Below are 19,929 nucleotides of genomic sequence, written 5' to 3'. Positions count from 1 at the left end.
TTCTGGTGACCAGCTCCATCCTGAAACTACCTAGGGGTTCCCAATCATCTTATTAGTATACAAAAGACATTCTTATCACTCCAGAGATTCCAAGAATTTTAGGAGTTGTATGCCAGGAACCTGGGACAAAGACCAAAATTTTTTATTATTATCATTATATTACATACACTCCCAAAAGTTTCAAGGTATTAAAGAATTATCTTAGGCCCTGGCCAGTTGGCTCAGCGGTAGAGCGTCGGCCTGGCGTGCGGGGGACCCGGGTTCGATTCCCAGCCAGGGCACACAGGAGAAGCGCCCATTTGCTTCTCCACCCCCCACCCCCTCCTTCCTCTCTGTCTCTCTCTTCCCTTCCCGCAGCCAAGGCTCCATTGGAGCAAAGATGGCCCGGGCGCTGGGGATGGCTCCTTGGCCTCTGCCCCAGGCGCTACAGTGGCTCTGGTCGCGGCAGAGCATTGCCCCCTGGTGGGCAGAGCGTGTCCCTGGTGGGCGTGCCAGGTGGATCCCGGTCGGAGCATGCGGGAGTCTGTCTGACTGTCTCTCCCCATTTCCAGCTTCAGAAAAATACAAACAAACAACAACAAAAAAAGAATTATCTTAGCCCTAGCAGGAAAACTCAGTAGATAAAGATCATGCAGGCACATTAGGAGTCATGGGTTCAACCCCTGGTCAGAGCATATCCGAGGAGGAAGCAATAAACACACAACTAAATGGAACTAAGTGAAACAAATTGATGCTTCTTTCTCTCTCTCTCCCTTACCCTCCTCCCTTCGTCTCTCTCTCTCTCTCTCTCTCTCATCTCATATCAATGCAAAAATAATTTTTTTAAAGAATTATCTTAGTTTAAATAACTCCAAAGACATATATTCAAAGAAAAATACTTTTTTGGCCCTGGCCAGTGGCTCAGTTGTTAGAGCATCGACCCAGCATATGGATGTCCCAGGTTCGATTCCCAGTCAGGGCACACAAGAGAAGTGGCCATCTGCTTCTCTCCCCCTTCCTTTCTTCCTTCTTTCCCTCTTCCCCTCCTGAAACCAGTGGCTCAATTGGTTCAAGCATAGCCCTGGGCACTGAAGATAGCTCAGTTGATCTGACGTGTCAGCCTTGGGTGTTAAAAATAGCTCGGTATTCAAGCATCAGCCCCAGATGGAGTTGCCAGGTGGATCCTGGTAAGGGCGCATGTGGGAGTCTGTCTCATTAATCTCCCCTCCTCTCACTTAAAAGAGAAAAAAAACTTTTTTTAACAATAAAAAAGCACACATGAAAAATAAACGCATAAGTTTTACTATGTAAGCACATAGCTAAAAACTGAAAAATTGTAATAGCCACAAGATACTTATTCTACTAACTGCTATACATAAATTATCATTAAGTCTCTACAACAATCCTATGAGGTGAATCCCACTATTAGCCTCCTTTTACAGATGAGGGAAACTGAGGCACAGAAACTCCCAAGTTCACAAAACTGGCAAGCAGAGAGCCAGAATTTTAACCAGGTAGTCCAACTCCAGAACCTTTAAGCTTTTTGTCACACTGCCTCTCCTAGGCCCTCAGTAAGCAGTTTGCAACTACCCTCAAAGTTTTGAGAGAAGCTCTATTTTCCCTTCCCTAATTCTCTGCTAACTTCTGAGTTTACATTTCCCAAAGTACATCATTCTCTTTCAAGCTTTTCTGCCTTAAGCACATACTGTTCCCTTGGACTGGAATGCCCTACTCTTTTTTTATCCAGTTAGCAAAGCCCTACTCACTCCTCAAACAGGCTTAAAAACAACTTTTTTCTCTGTGAAGCCCTCTTCATTCCATCCACACTCCTTGGAAACAATGATTCACAGATAGTTCTATTGTTGGACTTATTTGCACTGTAATTATATTTTTCAGTACTATGTACCTACTGGACACTACACTACACTGCAAGCATGAGACACTCAGATACTTGTTGAAGACTAGGAATGATAACTGTCCCAATTTAAGTTCAACTATAATTTAAATGAACACCTTCTTCTGGTCAAGACATAACTCATTCTAACAACATTTTATAGCACTTTATGTGCTTGCATACATGGAAGATTCACTAGTGAGTCAGACTAATATCTTAAGCTTCCTAGTTTCAGACTGAGATTCTTAAGCTGTATTTTTCTAACCACTTCTCAACTCCCACATTAAGACTTTGACACTACAACTTCTCAATAATACCCAAATTGTGCCTATTAACAAATATTTCAAAATTGAAAATACTCTCCACCTATTAAATTTCTTAAAACAAAAGTCTAACCACGAGCAAGACAATTCACAATAGGAAGGTAGTAACAAAAATTAAGCTAAAGGTACTTCAAAAGCTGTCCTGTTTGTTGTTTTTCTTTTTTGGATTTTTCTGAAGCTGGAAACGGGGAGAGACAGTCAGACAGACTCCCGCATGCGCCCGACCGGGATCCACCCGGAACGCCCACCAGGGGGTGACGCTCTGCCCATCCGCGGCGTCGCTATGTTGCGACCAGAGCCACTCTAGCGCCTGAGGCAGAGGCCATAGAGCCATCCCCAGTGCCCGGGCCAACTTTGCTCCAATGGAGCCTTGGCTGCGGGAGGGGAAGAGAAAGACAGAGAGGAAGGAGGGGGAGGAGTGGAGAAGCAGATGGGCACGTCTCCTGTGTGCCCTGGCTGGGAATCGAACCCGGGTCCCCCGCACGCCAGGCCGACGTTCTACCACTGAGCCAACCGGCCAGGGCCTGACCTGTTTGTTAATCCTACATACATTTGAACACTTGCCCTTCACTCTTCCACTTCCTACACCCTAATCGGCTTTCACTAAGCTATTACTCCATCTAACACTTTTTAAAGAGTTTTTTTTGTTTTTTTGTTTTTGTATTTTTCTGAAGCTAGAAACAGGGAGGCAGTCAGACAGACTCCCACATGCGCCCGACTGGGATCCACCGGGCATGCCCACCAGGGGGCGATGCTCTGCCCATCTGAGGCGTCGCTCTGCTACAACCAGAGCCACTCTAGCGCCTGAGGCAGAGGCCATAGAGCCATCCCCAGTGCCCGGGCCAACTTTGCTCCAATGGAGCCTTGGCTGCGGGAGGGAAAGAGAGAGACAGAGAGGAAGGAGAGGGGGAGGGGTGGAGAAGCAGATGGGCGCTTCTCCTGTGTGCCCTGGCTGGGAATCGAATCTGGGACTCCTGCACGCCAGGCCGACACTCTACCACTGAGCCAACCGGCCAGGGCCTTAAGAGCTTTTTGAGACATAACTCACATACCATACAATTCACTAATTTAAAGTATACAATTCAGAGTTGTGCAACCATCACCACAATCAATTTTATAACCTTTTCACCATCCTAAATACAAACCTATACTGTACCTGTTTAGCAGTCACTCCCTGTATCAGTCAAGGTTCTACAGAGAAACAGAAGGGGTGTAGGGTGTGTGTGTGTGTGTGTGTGTGTGTGTGTGTGTGTGTGCGCGCGCTCGCACGTGTTTGGGAGGAGGGGAGACTGATTAATTTTAAAGAATTGGCTCATATGACTGTGGGGGTTGTCAAATCTAAAATCTGCACAGCAGGCCAGCAGGCTAGAAACACAAAGAAGAGTTGCTGTTGTAGTCTTGAGTATGATGGCTCTCTGAAGGCAGAATTCCTTCTTCATGGGAACCTTAATCTTTTCTCTTAAGGCCTTCAACTAATTGGATGAGGCCCACCACATAATGGAGGATAATCTGCTTTACTCAAAGTCTACTGATTTAAATGTTAATCACATTTTTAAAAATACCTTCAGAGCAACATCTACACTGGTATTTGGCTAAACACTGAATGTCAGGCATAGCCAAGTTGACATTTAAAATCAATTATCACTCCCTGTTACTCCCAGTACCTGGCAACCACTAATGAACTTTCTGACTGTTGATTTGCCTATCCCACGTATTTCATATAAACTAAATTATACCATATGTGGCCTTCTATGTCTGGCTTATTTCGACTTAGCGTAGTATTTTCAAGATTCATCCATGTTGTAGCATTTATCAGTACTTCATTCCTTTTTATTGCTGAATAATATTCCATAACAGGGTATACTACATTTTATTTATTCATTCATCAGTTGATGGACATTTGGGTTCTTTCTACTTTCTTTTTTTATTTACTACTGTGAATAAAACTGCTACGAACATTCATACAACTTTTTGTGTGGATGTATGTTTTGATTTCTCTTGTAACTTACAACATGATCTTATTTCCTATCCCTGAATTTTTGAAATGGAAGGAATCTTATAACTAGCCATCTAATAATATAGTTACTATTTCTATAACTAAACAGTTAAAAAAGATATATATAGTTACTTTTCTAAATTAGATTTACCTATGGGGATATATATATTCCATTCAAAACACAAACTCCATATATACTAAACTTAGAAATTACCCAGTGGAAAAAGAAGTACCCCTTTTACTATATTATAGTATCTGAACAGTGATACTCCAATATACGGGGAGGGGGGGGTAAAACTAGGTTTACAGTTGTGAGTATGTATGTGGAACAGTTTATTCTTGTATTATTATTTATTAATTATTGTATTATTTTCCATACAAACAACTGTAAGCCTACTTTTGCCCCACCCTGAATTTACATGTAAAGAGTTGTTTTTATTCAAACTGTAAAGTGTTAAGTGATGAATAAATACATACTGTTTGGGGAATGGATCTTCAACTAAAACTCTAAACTGATTTACTACCAAAATATCTAAGCATTAACAGATAATAAGGTTTTTATTTCAATGCACTTTTGTTAGCTAACAGATTGGTGATGAAATTAAATAACTAAGAGATCTGAGGCACGCAACAGAGAGGCCAGGAGTGTGCATTCTGCAATCAGATAGTTTGACTCCTAACTCCATCACTATTTGTGTCTCATCTATAAACTTAAAATAATAATACTACCTACTTGAAAAATTTGCTGTGAGGATTAAGATAAAGCATATAACTCTTAGCACACCACCTAGTAAGTGCTCAATAAATGAAAGCTATTAATTTTACAACAGTCTGAATGCTGGTCAAACTTAGAGAATATTAACACATTTCAGAATAGCTTACCACAATTCATTTGATATAATCAGCCAAAAAGTACATTTCAAATTATGATTTAAACATGAAAAAAAGTAACAATAACAAAACCTATGCTTCTTTACCTACATACCCAAATAGGTAAATGCACAGAAAAAGTTCAAAAAGTCACATACCAAACTTGTAACAACCATTACTTTTGGAAGAATGGAAGAGAATGGGAAGTACCTATGTGAAGGAGGACATATACAGAATAGGGACATATACTTCCCTATTGCTTCAATTTTTATGAGAATGTATTCCTGTCATTTGTATTAGTAAAAAATAAGAAAAGAAATAACAGCTTGAAAGTCCACATTGGAAATTCATTTCCACTTGGCTCAACTAGAACAAATCAGTAGTTATAAATGTAGATAAAATTATAAGCCTGCAAGTACTGATAAAACCTTAATGTAAATAAAAAAAACAAAGTTTTCTAATTCCCCCCAAAAAACAAGAAAAACAAAATTAAAATCAAACCTAAATTGTATATTTGACAAAGGATACAGTACTAATCACCGAAAGCTTCCATGTGTTCAAGTACCAATATAAACTTCACTTTTTTTTTTTTTTGTATTTTTCTGAAATTGGAAACAGGGAGGCAGTCAGACAGACTCCCGCATGCACCCGACCAGGATCCACCCGGCATGCCCACCAGGGTGCAATGTTCTGCCCATCTGGTGCGTTGCTCCGCTGCAATCAGAGCCATTCTAGCACCTGAGGTAAAGGCCATAGAGCCATCCCCAGCGCCCGGGACAACCTTGCTCCAATGGAGCCTCGGCTGCGGGAAGGGAAGAGAGAGACAGAGAGGAAGGAGAGAGGGAGGGGTGGAGAAGCAGATGGGCGCTTCTCCTGTGTGCCCTGGCCGGGAATCGAACCCAGGACTCCTGCACGCCAGGCTGACGCTCCACCACTGAGCCAAATGGCCAGGGCCTAAACTTCACTTTTTAATTTACATCTATCAGCTATTCTCTTTAAAGGATAAAAATTTACATGGCAAACAAGTTTTTCTAAGGTTGTTCCATTCATTTCCATGAACACCCAAATCCAAATCAGTTGCCTGAATGCAAGCCTAACAGAAAATATATTTATTGCTAGGAGTAGTAGAGATGTGTTTTTAAAATGCTAGTTAGAGAAATAATTAACTCAGGTTCTCTCAGTCTTTAAAAGTCTGTCATATGACAAGCATTTTAGTTCTACACGCCCCAAAAAATATCTTAGATTATCTTTCAAGAGAACAAAAGACAGATTTTCATTACAGTAATTGTTTAGTCTATCAATATAATGAGATAGTTCAGAATAAATGTCTTAGCAGTTGGCATTTATTTCAGGAAAAATCTAGATTCTGGTTCCAATTTCCATAGTTCTTAATAGGTGAACTTGTACAAATAACCTCTAAACATCAAACTCCTTTTGGATAAAAGGGAGTCAGTCTGTAGCTGCTCTACATACCTAACAGTGTTACATAAATCAAGTAAAATAAGAAAGCACTCCGAATATTATAAAATCCTTAAAAGTATTATTTTGCATGAGAATAGGGGTACATGTAATAGCTCAAAATTATTATCACCAACCAAATTATTTATAATACCGAAACACTGAGCAAAGTATCTTGCAAATTGGTAGTTCTTAATAAGTAATGATTTATATAAAGACTACTTATTGGTAATTGAGTCCATGATCTCAAATTAAGAACTAACTCAAATGAGCTTCTGTCCTTTGATCCTCCTCATGGTTTGCAGAAATACAAACTACTCCATTGTTCATGTTTCACTCAAACATTTATGTAGTGCTTCTTTGTTCTCAAGAGCTCGCATCTGGCAGGGCAACAGTACATATTTGCATCATAATTATTTTGTTGTCTGTATCCCATAATGAAATTATATACAAAGTTCTATGGGAGTATAGTGGAAGAATCAATTAATTCTTCAGTTAGTGAGAGTCAGGAAGGGTTTCACATTGGAACTGGGCCTCAAGGGATGAAGGGGAAAGGTCATTCTGAAGGACAAGACAAAACAGCAAAAAAGGCATTTGTTTTAGGAACAGTCAGCACTGTTACATAGCTACTGCACAGAGTTTGGGGCAAACAAATAAAGGCATAATAGAAGACAGAGCTGAAGAGGGAGGAAATAGGAGCCAGATTTTGATGGAATTTGTATTATTACGCTAAAAATTAATGGAGCAACAATTTTTTAATCACTTTTATTTTTCAATTAAGGTTAACATACATCAACATATTAGTTTCAGATGTACACTCCAGTGATTAACTATTACATTACTTACTAAGTGATCATCTTGATATATCTTGTACCCATATGACCCCACATTAAGTTGTTAGAATACTGACCATACTCCCTATGCTGTACTTAACATCACTATGACTATTCCTTAACTATCAATTTGTACTTCTTAATCCCTTCACCTTTTTTCACCCACTTCCCCAACTCTCCTCTCATTTAGCAACTGTCAAAATGTTCTCTGTATCTATGACTTTATTTTTGTTCTGCTTCTTTGTCTATTTTGTTTTTTAGATACATTTGTTGGTAAATATGTATTTATTTATTGCTATTTTATTACTCACATTTTTTATCTTCTTCTTCTTAAAGAAGACCCTTTAATATTTCACATAAAACTAGTTTGGTAGTGATGAACTCCTTTTCCAGGAAGCTTTTTATGGGTATGTCCTTCAATTCTAAATGATAGCTTTGCTGGTTCGAGTAATCTTGGTTGTAGGTCATCCTTTTTCATCACTTTGAATTTCTTGTCAATCCCTTCTGGCCTGCAAAGTTTCTGTTGAGAAATCAGCTGACAGTCTTAAGGAAGCTCCCTTGTAGGTAATTAATTGCTTTTCTCTTGCTACTTTAAAAATTCTCTTTGTCTTTAACCTTTTGCATTTTAATTATGATGTGTCTTGGTATGATTCTTTTTAGGTTCATCTTGTTTGGGATTCTCTGTGCTTTCTAGACTTGTATGTCTATTTCCTCCACCAGGTTGGGGAAGTTTTGTCATTATTTTTCCAAGTAAGTTTTCAGTTTCTTGCTCTCTCTTCTTCCAGCACCCCATGATATGAATGTTGGTATGCTTGGAGTTGTCCCAGAGGTCTTCAATTTTTTGCTGTTCTGATTTGGTGTTTTTTGCTTCCTTATATTCCAAATCCCTGATTTGATTCTTGGCTTCATCTACTCCAGGGGTCCCCAAACTACGGCCCGCGGGCCACATGCGGCCCCCTGAGGCCATTTATCCAGCCCCACCGTACTTCCGGAAGGGGCACCTCTTTCATTGGTGGTCAGTGAGAGGAGCATAGTTCCCATTGAAATACTGGGCAGTTTGTTGATTTAAATTTACTTGTTCTTTATTTAAAATATTGTATTTGTTCCCGTTCTGGTTTTTTTACTTTAAAATAAGATATGTGCAGTGTGCATAGGGATTTGTTCATAGTTTTCTTTATAGTCCGGCCCTCCAATGGTCTGAGGGACAGTGAACTGGCCCCCTGTGTAAAAAGTTCAGGGACCCCTGATCTACTCTGTTGATTTCCTGTAAATTATTCTTCATTTGGCCCTGGCTGGTTGGCTCAGCGGTAGAGCATCAGCCTGGCGTGCAGGAGTCCCAGGTTTGATTCCCGGCCAGGGCACACAGGAGAAGCGCCCATCTGCTTCTCCACCCCTCCCGCTTGTCTTACTCTCTGTCTCTCTCTTCCCCTCCCGCAGCCAAGGCTCCATTGGAGCAAAGATGGCCCGGGCGCTGGGGATGGCTCTGTGGCCTCTGCCTCAGGCGCTAGAATGGCTCTGGATGCAACAGAGCGACACCCCAGAGGGGCAGAACATCACCCCCTGGTGGCATGCCGGGTGGATCCTGGTCGGGTGCATGCAGGAGTCTGTCTGACTGCCTCCCCGTTTCCAGCTTCAGAAAAATGAAAAAAAAATAATAAAAAAAATAAAAAATTATTCTTCATTTCAGTTAGCATATTCTTCATTTCTGACTGGTTCCTTTTATGGTTTTCATGTCCTTTTTTATGCTTTTGAAGTTCTAAGTTCATTGTGTATCTTTATAACCAATGTTTTGAATGCTGCATTTAGTAGATTGCTTTGTCACCATTTTGTTTAGTTCTTTTTATGGAGTTTTGTTCTAATCTTTCATTTGGGACATGTTTTCTTCTCTCCTCCTTTTGGCAGCCTTCCTGCATTTGTTTCTATGTATTAGGTAGAGCTGCTATGTCTCCCAGGCTTGGTAGAGTGGTCTAATATAGGTGTCCTATAGAGTCCAGTGGCACAGCCTCCCTGTTCACCTGAGCTGGGCACTTCAGGTGTATCTCCCACCCCTCTATGTGGTCTCTGTATACCCTCCTGTTATAGTTGAGCCTTGACTGCTGCTAACATTTCAATAGCCAATCAACTGCAAGGACTGGCTATGACCACTGTGGAGGATCAGTGCAGAGGCTGACCCCACAGAGCAGGACATACTTCACAGGGCTCTGGTGCCCACTGAGTCCCACCCTTGAGTATGTCGCTTATAGAGGTGCCTGGATGGTGCTTCAACATGATCTGAAGCCGTTCATCAGATCTGATGGTTCTGGGGCCACCCATGAGGTATAGGCCACGGTCCACAGCATCCTATATCCTGCCTGGGGCCTCCCAGTATGAGCTACAAAGCTATCTGCAGTTGGCTGCTACCTGTGCTGGGCTTGGGGGTGGGGGCACAGGAGAAGCCAAGTGGTGATCCAAAGGCTGGCTGCTGCTAGTGCCAGGCCTAGGACCAGTTAGCAAGAGGTACACATCATGCTTAAGCCAGATGCTGCTTGTTTGAGAGATTTTGGGAAAGTCTGAAGCATAAGCCACGACAGGCCACTGGTATGGAAAGACACTGTAAACAGCTTGAGTAAGCTCACAAATTGGGTGGGCGGGGTCTCCGGGAATCATCAGGGTGGGACAAACAGTGATAGCCTGGTTGATGGAGACTAAGACAATGACCTCTACCAACACTTCTGTATGGGAGAAAGCCACCTCTGCAGACCCATCCTGATGTCAGACAGTTCAGTTCATCCCCATAGGTTCCTGGTGCCCTTCCGGCTGCTGCCCCAGCATTGGAGCTCAGAGTCCAAGTAGGTCCATGCGTGGGCCCTTTAAGAGAAACACATGGGACTCAGGCAGACCCCCATCTCACTCAGCCACAATCCTTGCTGGTTTTTATAGCCAGAAGTTGTGAGGACTTCTTTTCTTGGCATTGGAACCCTGGGCTGTGGGGGACTGCTATGCGTCTAGGGCCTCTCATTCCTCAGAGTGGACTTTTGCAACAATACTATATATCTCAAACAATTTTTATCCACCACAGTGGGTGTGGAACCAGCTCGTCCCTTATCTTCCCCATTCTACCAGTCTCAATTTAGCTTCTTCTATATATCCTTAGTTGTAGAACTTCCATTCAGCCAAATTTCAGGCCGTTCTGAATGATAGCTTTTCTGTAATATAGTTGTAATTTTGACATGGTTGTGGAAGGATGAGGGTACCATTTACCTACACCGCCATCTTGACTAGAAGCCCCCAACAACAAAGATTTTTGATCAGTGGTGTAAACTGTTAATTTACCTGTAGTGGCAGTGACAGAAGCATGGGCAGGACAGAGTCCTGAGAACATTTCTACAGCTAATAAATGCCACCATCTTTCTTGATTCATGTAACTTACATACAATAAGAAACAATCTCACAATCTTTTCACTTAAAACTCTAAATGATAGTTTCCCTATATATCAAAGAGAGTAAGTACTAAGCTCTAACATAAATACCACCTAAGAAAACCAAATAGGAGCCTTAGAAAGTAAAGAATAAATTTAACCTAAGGAGTAAAGTCAAATAACTATATAGGAAAAAAATGTTTTAAGTACATATACCATCCAAATGTTTTACAACTTGAAACAATAAATTAAGCATTTCATTAATTTTCCACTTCTATAAAAAGTAACATAGAAGAAAATGAGTATGTGCTTTGGATATAAAATGTGGCCTTCTAAACATATTTATATTAATTTGCCTTAAATATAACATGTTAAATAAACGACTTCTCACAAAAAGCAGAACCTCCTAACCACCTTTTTACTTTAGTCAACAAAAAATTAGGTATCTGTCAAAACAAAAGACAAACAAAATCAATGAATGTATAATATGCCATCCTTCCAAAAACTAAGGCCAGAATCTTTTTTGTCATATTTAGATAAGGGAAGGAAGAAGGAAAAAAACGATCTTGGTTGTAGAATTCTGGAGAATCTTCCTTTGCAATGATTTCCTTGAAATGTCCTTGGAACATGCTGTATCATTCATGTTTCTATGCCTTTTCTTAAGCAGTTCTTCCCACCCAAAATTCCTTTCCCAGACTGACTCTATCTTTTCCCCTATTCAAAAAGTCCTAGGGTTTAGCTCAAATTGCATCTCACTGTGAAACCGTCCCATCCATGAAACCATCCCTAAAATCTCAAGTCCATACAGAGCCTCTCTCTTTGCTAAGTCCTAATGGATAAGTTAATACACTTATCTCTTCTTACTTTCTGGCATTTAATTACATACTTTCATTCCTAATGTGAATCTGATCTACACCTTACAAAAAATGACATCATATCTAAACTGTTAGAAAGTCTCAGAAGAGCAGAGTGGTTATGAGTTTGGGTTCTTGACCTCAGAATCAAGAGTCAGAATACCTCAGTTCAAATCCCAGCTCTATCATTTATTATCTATGTAAACATGGACAAGTTAATCTAATCAAATCTTCCTGTGCCCTATTTTCCTCATATTTTAATATGAGGGAAATAAACACCTATCTTGAACAGTTATTTAAGCATTAAATAAATTTACACGTAAAGTATTTAGAACAGGGCATCATGGTACATAGTGCATCACAAGTGTTAGTTATGAGCTATTACTCATTTTTCCCTGCCCCATGCCTCTCTAAATTTTGTTCTATCACTCTCAAATGGTGGTTTTGGTATGTCAGTACTCTGCACAAAACTCTTCCTGGCTTTCCATAACCTATGTATCCATGTACTTAGTTTGGTAATCAAGGCACTCCACAACCTGGCACACACTATCTACTCAGCTTCAATTACCCCAAATCTACTTTATATAAAATTAAAAGGAAACAGACATAAAAGGCAGAGGCTCTTTCCTCCAGGGTCCAACAACTAATTACAAAAACCAGGAACAGCCTGACTGGTGGGGGTGTACTGGATAGAGCATCAGCTCAAAATGCTAAGGTACCCAGTTCAAGGTTGCCAAATTGAGAACAGGGTCATTGGCTTCACCGTGGGGTCACTGGCTTGAGCACAGGGCTGCTGGCTTGAGCACAGGATCATCAACATGATCCCAAGGTCACTGGCTTGAGCCCAAAGGTCGCTGGCTTGAGGCAAAAGGTCACTGGCTCAGCGTGAGCCCCCACCCCCTACCCCCGTCAAGGCAATTATGAGAGGCAATGAACAACAAAAGTGAAGCACTACAAGTTGATGCTTCTCAACTTTCTCCCTTCCTGTCTTTCTCTCTTAAAAAAAAAGGAACAAATTAAAACCATCACATAGAATGGATGTTCACCAAAGCTGCTCTCCAAAAGAACTCTACAATCGAACAAAATCCATTTCCACAGTATTTGAAAGATGTCAGACTTATTCAAAATTATCTGCTTTTGTCTGTTTTATTCCACTGTCATCCCCTCAAAACACACAAAACAACCCAGAAATCACTTTTTCTTAACTGGTATCTATCCACCCCTTATTTTAAAGACCAATTCACACACTACCTCTCTTGCCATTTGAATTTATATAATACTATCTAATCTCAACCAACTGTTTAAGTGTATACAGTGGCCCCTCATCTATTGCGGGGGTAGGTTCCAGAACCCGCCCCCACCCCCACCCCTGTAATAGGCAAAAATCCACAAAGTAGCGACCTTATATTTTTATTATTTATATATATTTTAAGGCTTTATACATCTTCCCCAAACTCTTATAAACCTTTCCCACATTTATTTTGCTTATTTTACTGCAAAAATAATTAAATAATAAATATATAAAAATACCTATGTACTGCAAAATCCTGCGATATAGCAAAAAATCCACAATACAAAATTAGATGTATACAATTTTTAGGTCTGCAATACAATGAGATCGCGAAAAGTGAACCACAATATGGTGAGGGATGACTATGGTCACCCTCTCTAAAATGTAAGCTCCTGCCTGACCTGTGGTGGCGCAGTGGATGGGGCATTGACTTGGAGGTGCTGAGGTCGCCGGTTCAAAACCCTGGGCTTGCCTGGTCAGGGCACATATGGGAGTTGATGCTTCCAGTTCCTCCCCCCTTCTCTCTCTCTGTCTCTCCCTCTCCTCTCTAAAATGAATAAATTAAAAAAATAAATAAAAATAAAATGTAAGCTCCTAGAAAGAAATAACAATTTCTTACCAGTTCTTGCCATTTCCTCCCCTCTCAATGCCCTCCACTAAAATAGATCGTGCTAGAACAGGAGCTCAAAAGTATGTGCTGAAATTAAGTAAAAAAGTGAAAATGGAACTAAACAGCAACTATTATTACTACAGTGAGACTGGAAATAGACTACATACTGTGTCAAACACTTGATTATCATATTACCTGTCCACAGAGCCTCAAATCAGATGGAGCCATCAAATCAGAAAGAGGCAGTCCACTCACTATCCTTTCTCTCCAACAACCATATGGGTAGATTTGCTTTTCAATGGTACCTTGAGTCAACAGGAGGATTAACCATTCTGTTATTACCATCTAACTTGAAAAGCTTAACCTTCAAAAAGGATGATGCACTGGGCCAGCATCCAAGCAGGGCAATATCCAACTGTTAACCTCCCTGAGTAGATGATTTGGGAAGGCCTGTTAAAGTCCACTTTGTGGCAAGCCTATCACCCTTTACCATGTAGGTTTTAAGTACCATAACACATTCCACAAACTTAGCATTCAAAAGTGTCACCTACATTTCTATGTGCTCACACTTTGCAAATTTCCTGTAATGGACATATACTACTTGAATAGTAAGAAAGTTTCAAATGTTTATTATTTCTTCCACATTTTAATGGGCCTCCCATAATGGCCAATGCAGAACACAACAATCACAATGAAGAATCAACCAAAGGGCATATTACTTCAATTTTCCATCTCCCAGGTAAATAAAGTGCCCATTTAGACAAAGTTCTCAATTTTGTATATTTCAATTTTAAAAATTATTTCTGGCCCTGAAAGGTTAGCTCAGTCATTTAGGAGCATCACCCGGAAACAAGGTTGCAGGTTCGATCCCCAGTGTGGGCACTCACAGGAAGCAACCGAAAAAAATTGAACTGAGTGGAACAACAAATGCTTCCCTTCCCCTTCCCCTTCTCTCCCTTCCTCTCTCTATCTCTCTAAAAATCAATAAAAATTAAGCCCTGGCCAGATAGCTCGGTGGGTTGGAGCATCATCCTGAAGTGCAGAGGTTGCCAGGTCCAATTTCCTGGTCAAGGCACATTCAAGAGCAACTCAATGTTCCTATCTCTCTCCCACTCTCTCTCTCTCTCTCTCCCTTTCCCTCTCCCCCACCTCTCTCTCCTTGCCTCTCTCAAAAGAAAGAAAAAGAAATTACTTCTACAGATGCTTCAGAGAAAAATATTTCTTATTACCTTCCTAAGACTCCAGAGCACAACAACAAATTGCAGAGAGCTGCCTAGATGGTTCGTCCTTCTTTCCCCCACCCCAAACACCCACCTCCCTAAGTATTGAGCCCTTAATAAGGCTCAAGAAAAGGGTGCTAAGTGATTTACATGATTATCTCAATCCTCAAAACAAAAGTAGGTACCATTATTAGCCCCAGAAGAGAAAACAAGAGGCTCAGAGATGTTGGGGGGGGGGGGAGGATTGCCTGAGGAGATGCTTACAGAAGGAGAGGATTCATATGTTGTACATAAAAATTTACTGGGAATGGCCCAGGAACTTCTGTTATGAGACAATTAAAGCAAAAATCCTCAAACTGGAAATTTCACAGAGAAAATAAATGGTATTTGGTCAAACCATAGGTTTTCATTGGAACTGTGTACCTCACAATATTGGGCATATAACAGATCCTCAATAAAAACCAGTCTGTTCAAATTTAAATTTTAAATAGTTAATTCCTAAAATAACTTGGATCATATAGCAAAATCTGACAGATTTTTTGTTTTAACTAGATTAGGTGATACAATAGCCAATAATTATGTCTACATCTAAAGTAATGGCCTCATAGTCTAGTTTGGCTAATAAAGCAGAAATAAAAAGAAAAATGGCAAAAATTAAGTTGTGTATCCTTTAAAAGTAAGTTTTTCTAATAACAAATCCCATTTAAAATTTTAACATGTCATCACCATTTATACAATAAACACTCACTACTGACCTATTATTAGTCATCTCAAACTATCTTACTGTGGGGGTTTTAGTATAACCATAAAAAGCACTGTTCATGTACATAAGTAAATAAGTAAAAGAAAAAAACCTGAGTCTCCTTTGAGTACTGAATCAAACTAAATAATGTGCATTTTCAGAGTATGTACTTTAAGCAAACCTGTAATCTAATTAAGCAGGACCATAACTGTTGCCCAGGGACATAATGAGACAAAAATGTAAAAGCTGATTGAATTAATGCACTAGCAGTTAACTGATGTTTGAATCCGACTGATGGAAAGATAAGATCTATGAATATTCACTTTAAATTATTATGGGCAAACTATGGAATCTTTCAGGCACCCAAACTTTAGTTTCCAGGGAAGAAAAAAGTGTCTATTCCACAGGTAAATGAGCATCTGGTGTTAAGAATAGGATAAAGGTATTATGCAAGCACACAGCACTTGGGCAAGCTTTTCTTCCTTTCTTTGAAAAATGATTTATATAATAGTAATTCCTTAATTCAGTAGCAAGAGTGTCACTTTCTTCCTTTTGAGGCTCAGGTTTCTGTATTTCAAAACACTACTTTTGAAGACTTAAATACTTCTTTTAAAAAAAGACTTAATTATTTAACTCAAAAAAAGGGAGCAAAAGTCAGGAGGTGAAATCTGAGATATTCTTTTAGTCTTAAATAGCTATAAATTGGAATTGATTCTGTTGCTCAACTAAAACCAAAGTTTTAAGCACAAAGATGAGCTCTTTAGTATCCCACATAGTTTTTAAAAACTGAAAGGATCTTTACTTTTTCCTTGCATTCTTAAAATATAAGCACCGACTTGTATAGTAAATTAGGATGCAAACATAACAATAATAAAATGGTAACACTTAAAGAGCACTAAGTTCATCCTATCACAGCTAGGTAATGCAATAATTGATAGAATTGAATATAAAATCAGAAAAATTAATTTCAAACACTGATTTTTAAATATCACCTGTTAAGTATGCATAAAGTATATGCATACTGTAGGCAACATTAAAAAGTGATTTCCAGAAACAATATATACTGCCCACAAAAACTAGGGGTTATTTCAAAATGAATATGAAGTGATAAAAAGAAAAAGCATTTGATTTTTTTTTTTATTAAACAAGAACATCAGAAAAGCAAATGACAAGTCAAAGAAAGTTGTTCAATTATGCAAATGATGCAAAACTAACTTTGATTTCATTGGTGAAAATGCACTATACAAAAGGCTGAAAGTACTGGAGTATCTGCACTTTCTCTGATCCCCTAATTTTTGTGAGCATTGTATGTTCACTTAATTTGCAAACAAAACTCTGCAAATGTAGTTAGTTGCTCATGCCTAATTAAACTGGCTTTGATAATTGCAAATTACTCCTTCATGGGCATATATATATATGTGACAAATCTTCCAAAATCTAACTGTACACAAACCACTGCCTTTACTAGACAGGCCCTGATATGAACTCAACTAAAAATTATGTGTCAATTACATCTCAGCACTGAGACACTTAAGCCTCAGTGAAATAATGGCCACGGATTCCCCACATTGCTTTGGGAACTGCCGCTTGCTTAATCAAGCTCTGAACTGCAAATTCACCTTTCTAAAAAGACTGAAAGCAAGAAGCCAAGTTTCACTATCTAGTTTTCCAAAACGAATTATGGTTTGGGATTTCACTGGGAATGACCACGTTATCAAGATGCCATCGCCCTACCAAGGCATTTAATTACAATACCTTCTCTGTTTTCCATTCAACCAACATCAATTAAATTTCTACTAGAACCAGATACACAAAAAGTTGATTCCGTGGCCTTGCTGAAAGTCTCCTCTGGGTCCAAACCCTGGGATCCCGCATACATTATGCATAAAAAGTAAAGGGAAACAAAAAGTAATGATTGTTAAACAATGTGATGACATTACCTTGCCCGTCTTGTGATCAAACCAGACCAGAGCATGGTTCCTTGACAGCACTTTGCAATCAAAAGTAGCATTATTCTGCGCGGGTCGACAACGGGCCACTGAGCGGCCAATTTTAATGGGCTCGTCCAGGTAGACATGACGCTCCTGAAATGGGTGCGAGTTCGGGCGGCAAGTGAAGATGGCCAAGGCTGACGGCATCGAGGACAGACTGAGGGTGTCTCTCCTACCAAAGGACAAAGAGGAGTTCCACCGGATCCGACTGCCCTTCACAAGCCTATTCCCCTATCCCCCCCAAAATTTTATATTAAAACAAACTGCGCATTGTCTAAGCATAACCAGTGAGCATCAACAACTCTTCGCTTGAGTGGGAAGACAAGCCAGCGCAAGCCCCATCACCTCCCAAATCCAGCAGCGCCTGATCGCAGAAAGTCCCCTGGCAGCTTTCAGTCCATCTTCTTCCTCGAGAGAAAAAGGCTCAAACATCGGACAGCTTCAGCCAAGAACCTCCTGGAAGACAGTTTGGAGACTGGAGGTATCCAACCAGATGAGTCACACACCAATTCTTGTGTTTTGTTTGAGATCGCGGCCGCTTTTGCCCCTTGGTGGCGGAAATGTTGCAGCACTGCAGCATGAAGGAAGGATCGGTTTGATGCAGCCAGGAAGGCAGGTCCTTTCGGGGCTGAGGGAGGTGTCGCCGAGCACCTGTGGGCAGCCAGCACCCGTCCCCGAGGGCCTCGGAAGTGGAAGGGCGAGAATGGTCCGGGGGAGTCTAGACCGCCGGCGGGACAGTCGGCATCGCCCCAGATGCGCGGAGGCCGCCGGGAGGTGGCACCGGGTCCCGGCCCGCACAGGCTGAGGCGGCGGGGCTGGGTTCCTGGGCTCCAGGGGCAGGGACCCGCGGGGGCGCGGGCGGCGGCCGCAGCGAGTCTCCCAGGCACCTGGCGGGAGTCCGCACCACGAGGGCGGGGATCTGGCTCCGCAGACCGGCGCGGACCGAACTAGGCAGGACCTCGCGGAGGCTCGGAGGTCTCCGCCCGCAGGAAGTTGGTCCCTGGGCGCCTGGGCGCTGGTCAGCACACCGGCCGCCTCTTCTCAGGGTCGCCCCAGCGAGGGTCGCATCTCAGGGACACCAGCCGCCGCTCTCGGCGGACGGGGTGGGGGAGGGAGGCTGGCCCGGAGGTTGAGGGAAAGGCCTGGAGGCCCCAGGCTGAGTCCGCCGCAGCCTCCACCACTCTTGGCGGATGGGACACACTCAGGCTGTGCCGGGCGAGCCAGGAAACTTTCCGACCTGGTAGGGAAACACCAAAACAAACGGCCGTCAAGCGCGGTGCCCGCCCGCCTCAGCTCTCGCTCCCCTAAACCCGCCGCCCTCCAATCCCCACGACTGGCTGCAAACTCCGCCGACCTCTCTGCAGACGGAGTGCGGGGATTTGAAGCCCGGACGCCACGACAAGTCCACATTCCCTCGCCGCCGCCACCGCCTCAGCTTACCTTGCCAGCGCCGGCCGCCATAGTGACTCTGACTGAAACCTACCGGGTGCACCGCCACGGGAACGCGCACCCTTCAAGGGCCCTCCTACCCCCTCTACCGCGCCGTAGTCCGTGGACGTCACGTGATCGACGCCGTGGGAGCCATGATGGTAAGGGGCAGAAAAGAGGGCAAACTAATTTTTAATTTGCCTCCGGACGCCATCTTAGTTAGGGCCGGAAGCTTCAATTGATGGGACAAACCTCAACGACCATTTTAGTTGAGGGCAAGAAAGAATTTGACCCATTGAAGGTTTTATCAATAAAACGGGCCAACTTCCTACTTAACCATCTTGGTAAGAAGACACCAACTTTTACTAAGTTTTATTCACTATAGCCCGCGTTGAAAATACTAACGAACAAAGAGGATAGACCCATCCACAGGAGATGTTATTAATAGCCATCTTATCTGTGGGCAATACTGTTTACCCACAACTGCTTTAGGTGTAAGCAACCAAATTCCCACAAGTCCTAGAATTTGTGCATCTAAGATGAGAGGGTCCTTATCCTCTTGTGGATCTTGGCGAGAGAAAAACTCTTTTCTTAGTCTCTGCTTTCCATTTCGAATGACGGGTCTTCTCAATGGATCTATCATGTCTCCCAGGGCTCCAAACGCAGATGATACCCCAGAAAAAATGTAACTATAGCAAGATTAAATCACGCTCACGCTGCTTCCAGGAAAAGGTCGTCCAATTTCCGATATGAAAAAAGGGGGTATTTCCCCCACTCATTATATTAAGGTAGATAAGGCGTCGTTGATCTCAAGAAGGAAAACTACAGTCTTAAAGAAAATTTCAAGAAAAGACAGTGAGAAGGAGTCTTATTTAGAATCAATGTCAGCTTCATCAAATTCCCTTGACAACAGATTCCACCAGTATGACCTTTCCAAATCTTTTCAGCCAGGTTTTCTCATTTATTGCATGGAGATAATTCATAGCTCACCTGCTATTATGAGAATTCAAGGTGGTAATCTACATTAATAAAGAGTACCTGT

General features: G+C 41.6%; 1 protein-coding gene across 39 annotated transcripts in view; it reads right to left on the bottom strand.

The window, feature by feature from the left end:
- The window catches only part of SLMAP (sarcolemma associated protein), a 187,399-nt gene extending 168,377 nt beyond the window's left edge, over positions 1-19,022 (bottom strand). For 38 of the 39 annotated variants that reach the window (XM_066245758.1, XM_066245754.1, XM_066245774.1 and 35 more), the window contains exons 1-2: positions 18,900-19,022; positions 17,409-18,696 (exon numbers count right to left, since the gene is read on the bottom strand). In XM_066245758.1, the coding sequence (XP_066101855.1) occupies positions 17,409-17,606 (198 nt within the window). In that variant the 5' untranslated portion in view covers positions 17,607-18,696; positions 18,900-19,022. Of the gene's footprint in view, positions 1-17,408; positions 18,697-18,813 lie in introns of all 39 variants that reach the window. The other variant, XM_066245756.1, reaches the window with a different exon arrangement.
- Positions 19,023-19,929: the final 907 nt, after the last annotated feature.

The sequence above is a fragment of the Saccopteryx bilineata genome, chromosome 10, assembly GCF_036850765.1.
Source record: "Saccopteryx bilineata isolate mSacBil1 chromosome 10, mSacBil1_pri_phased_curated, whole genome shotgun sequence".
In the NCBI taxonomy this organism is placed as follows: Eukaryota; Metazoa; Chordata; class Mammalia; order Chiroptera; family Emballonuridae; genus Saccopteryx; species Saccopteryx bilineata.
The sequence above is the reverse complement of the archived record's forward strand: the minus strand, read 5'-3'. Positions and strand labels throughout refer to the sequence as shown.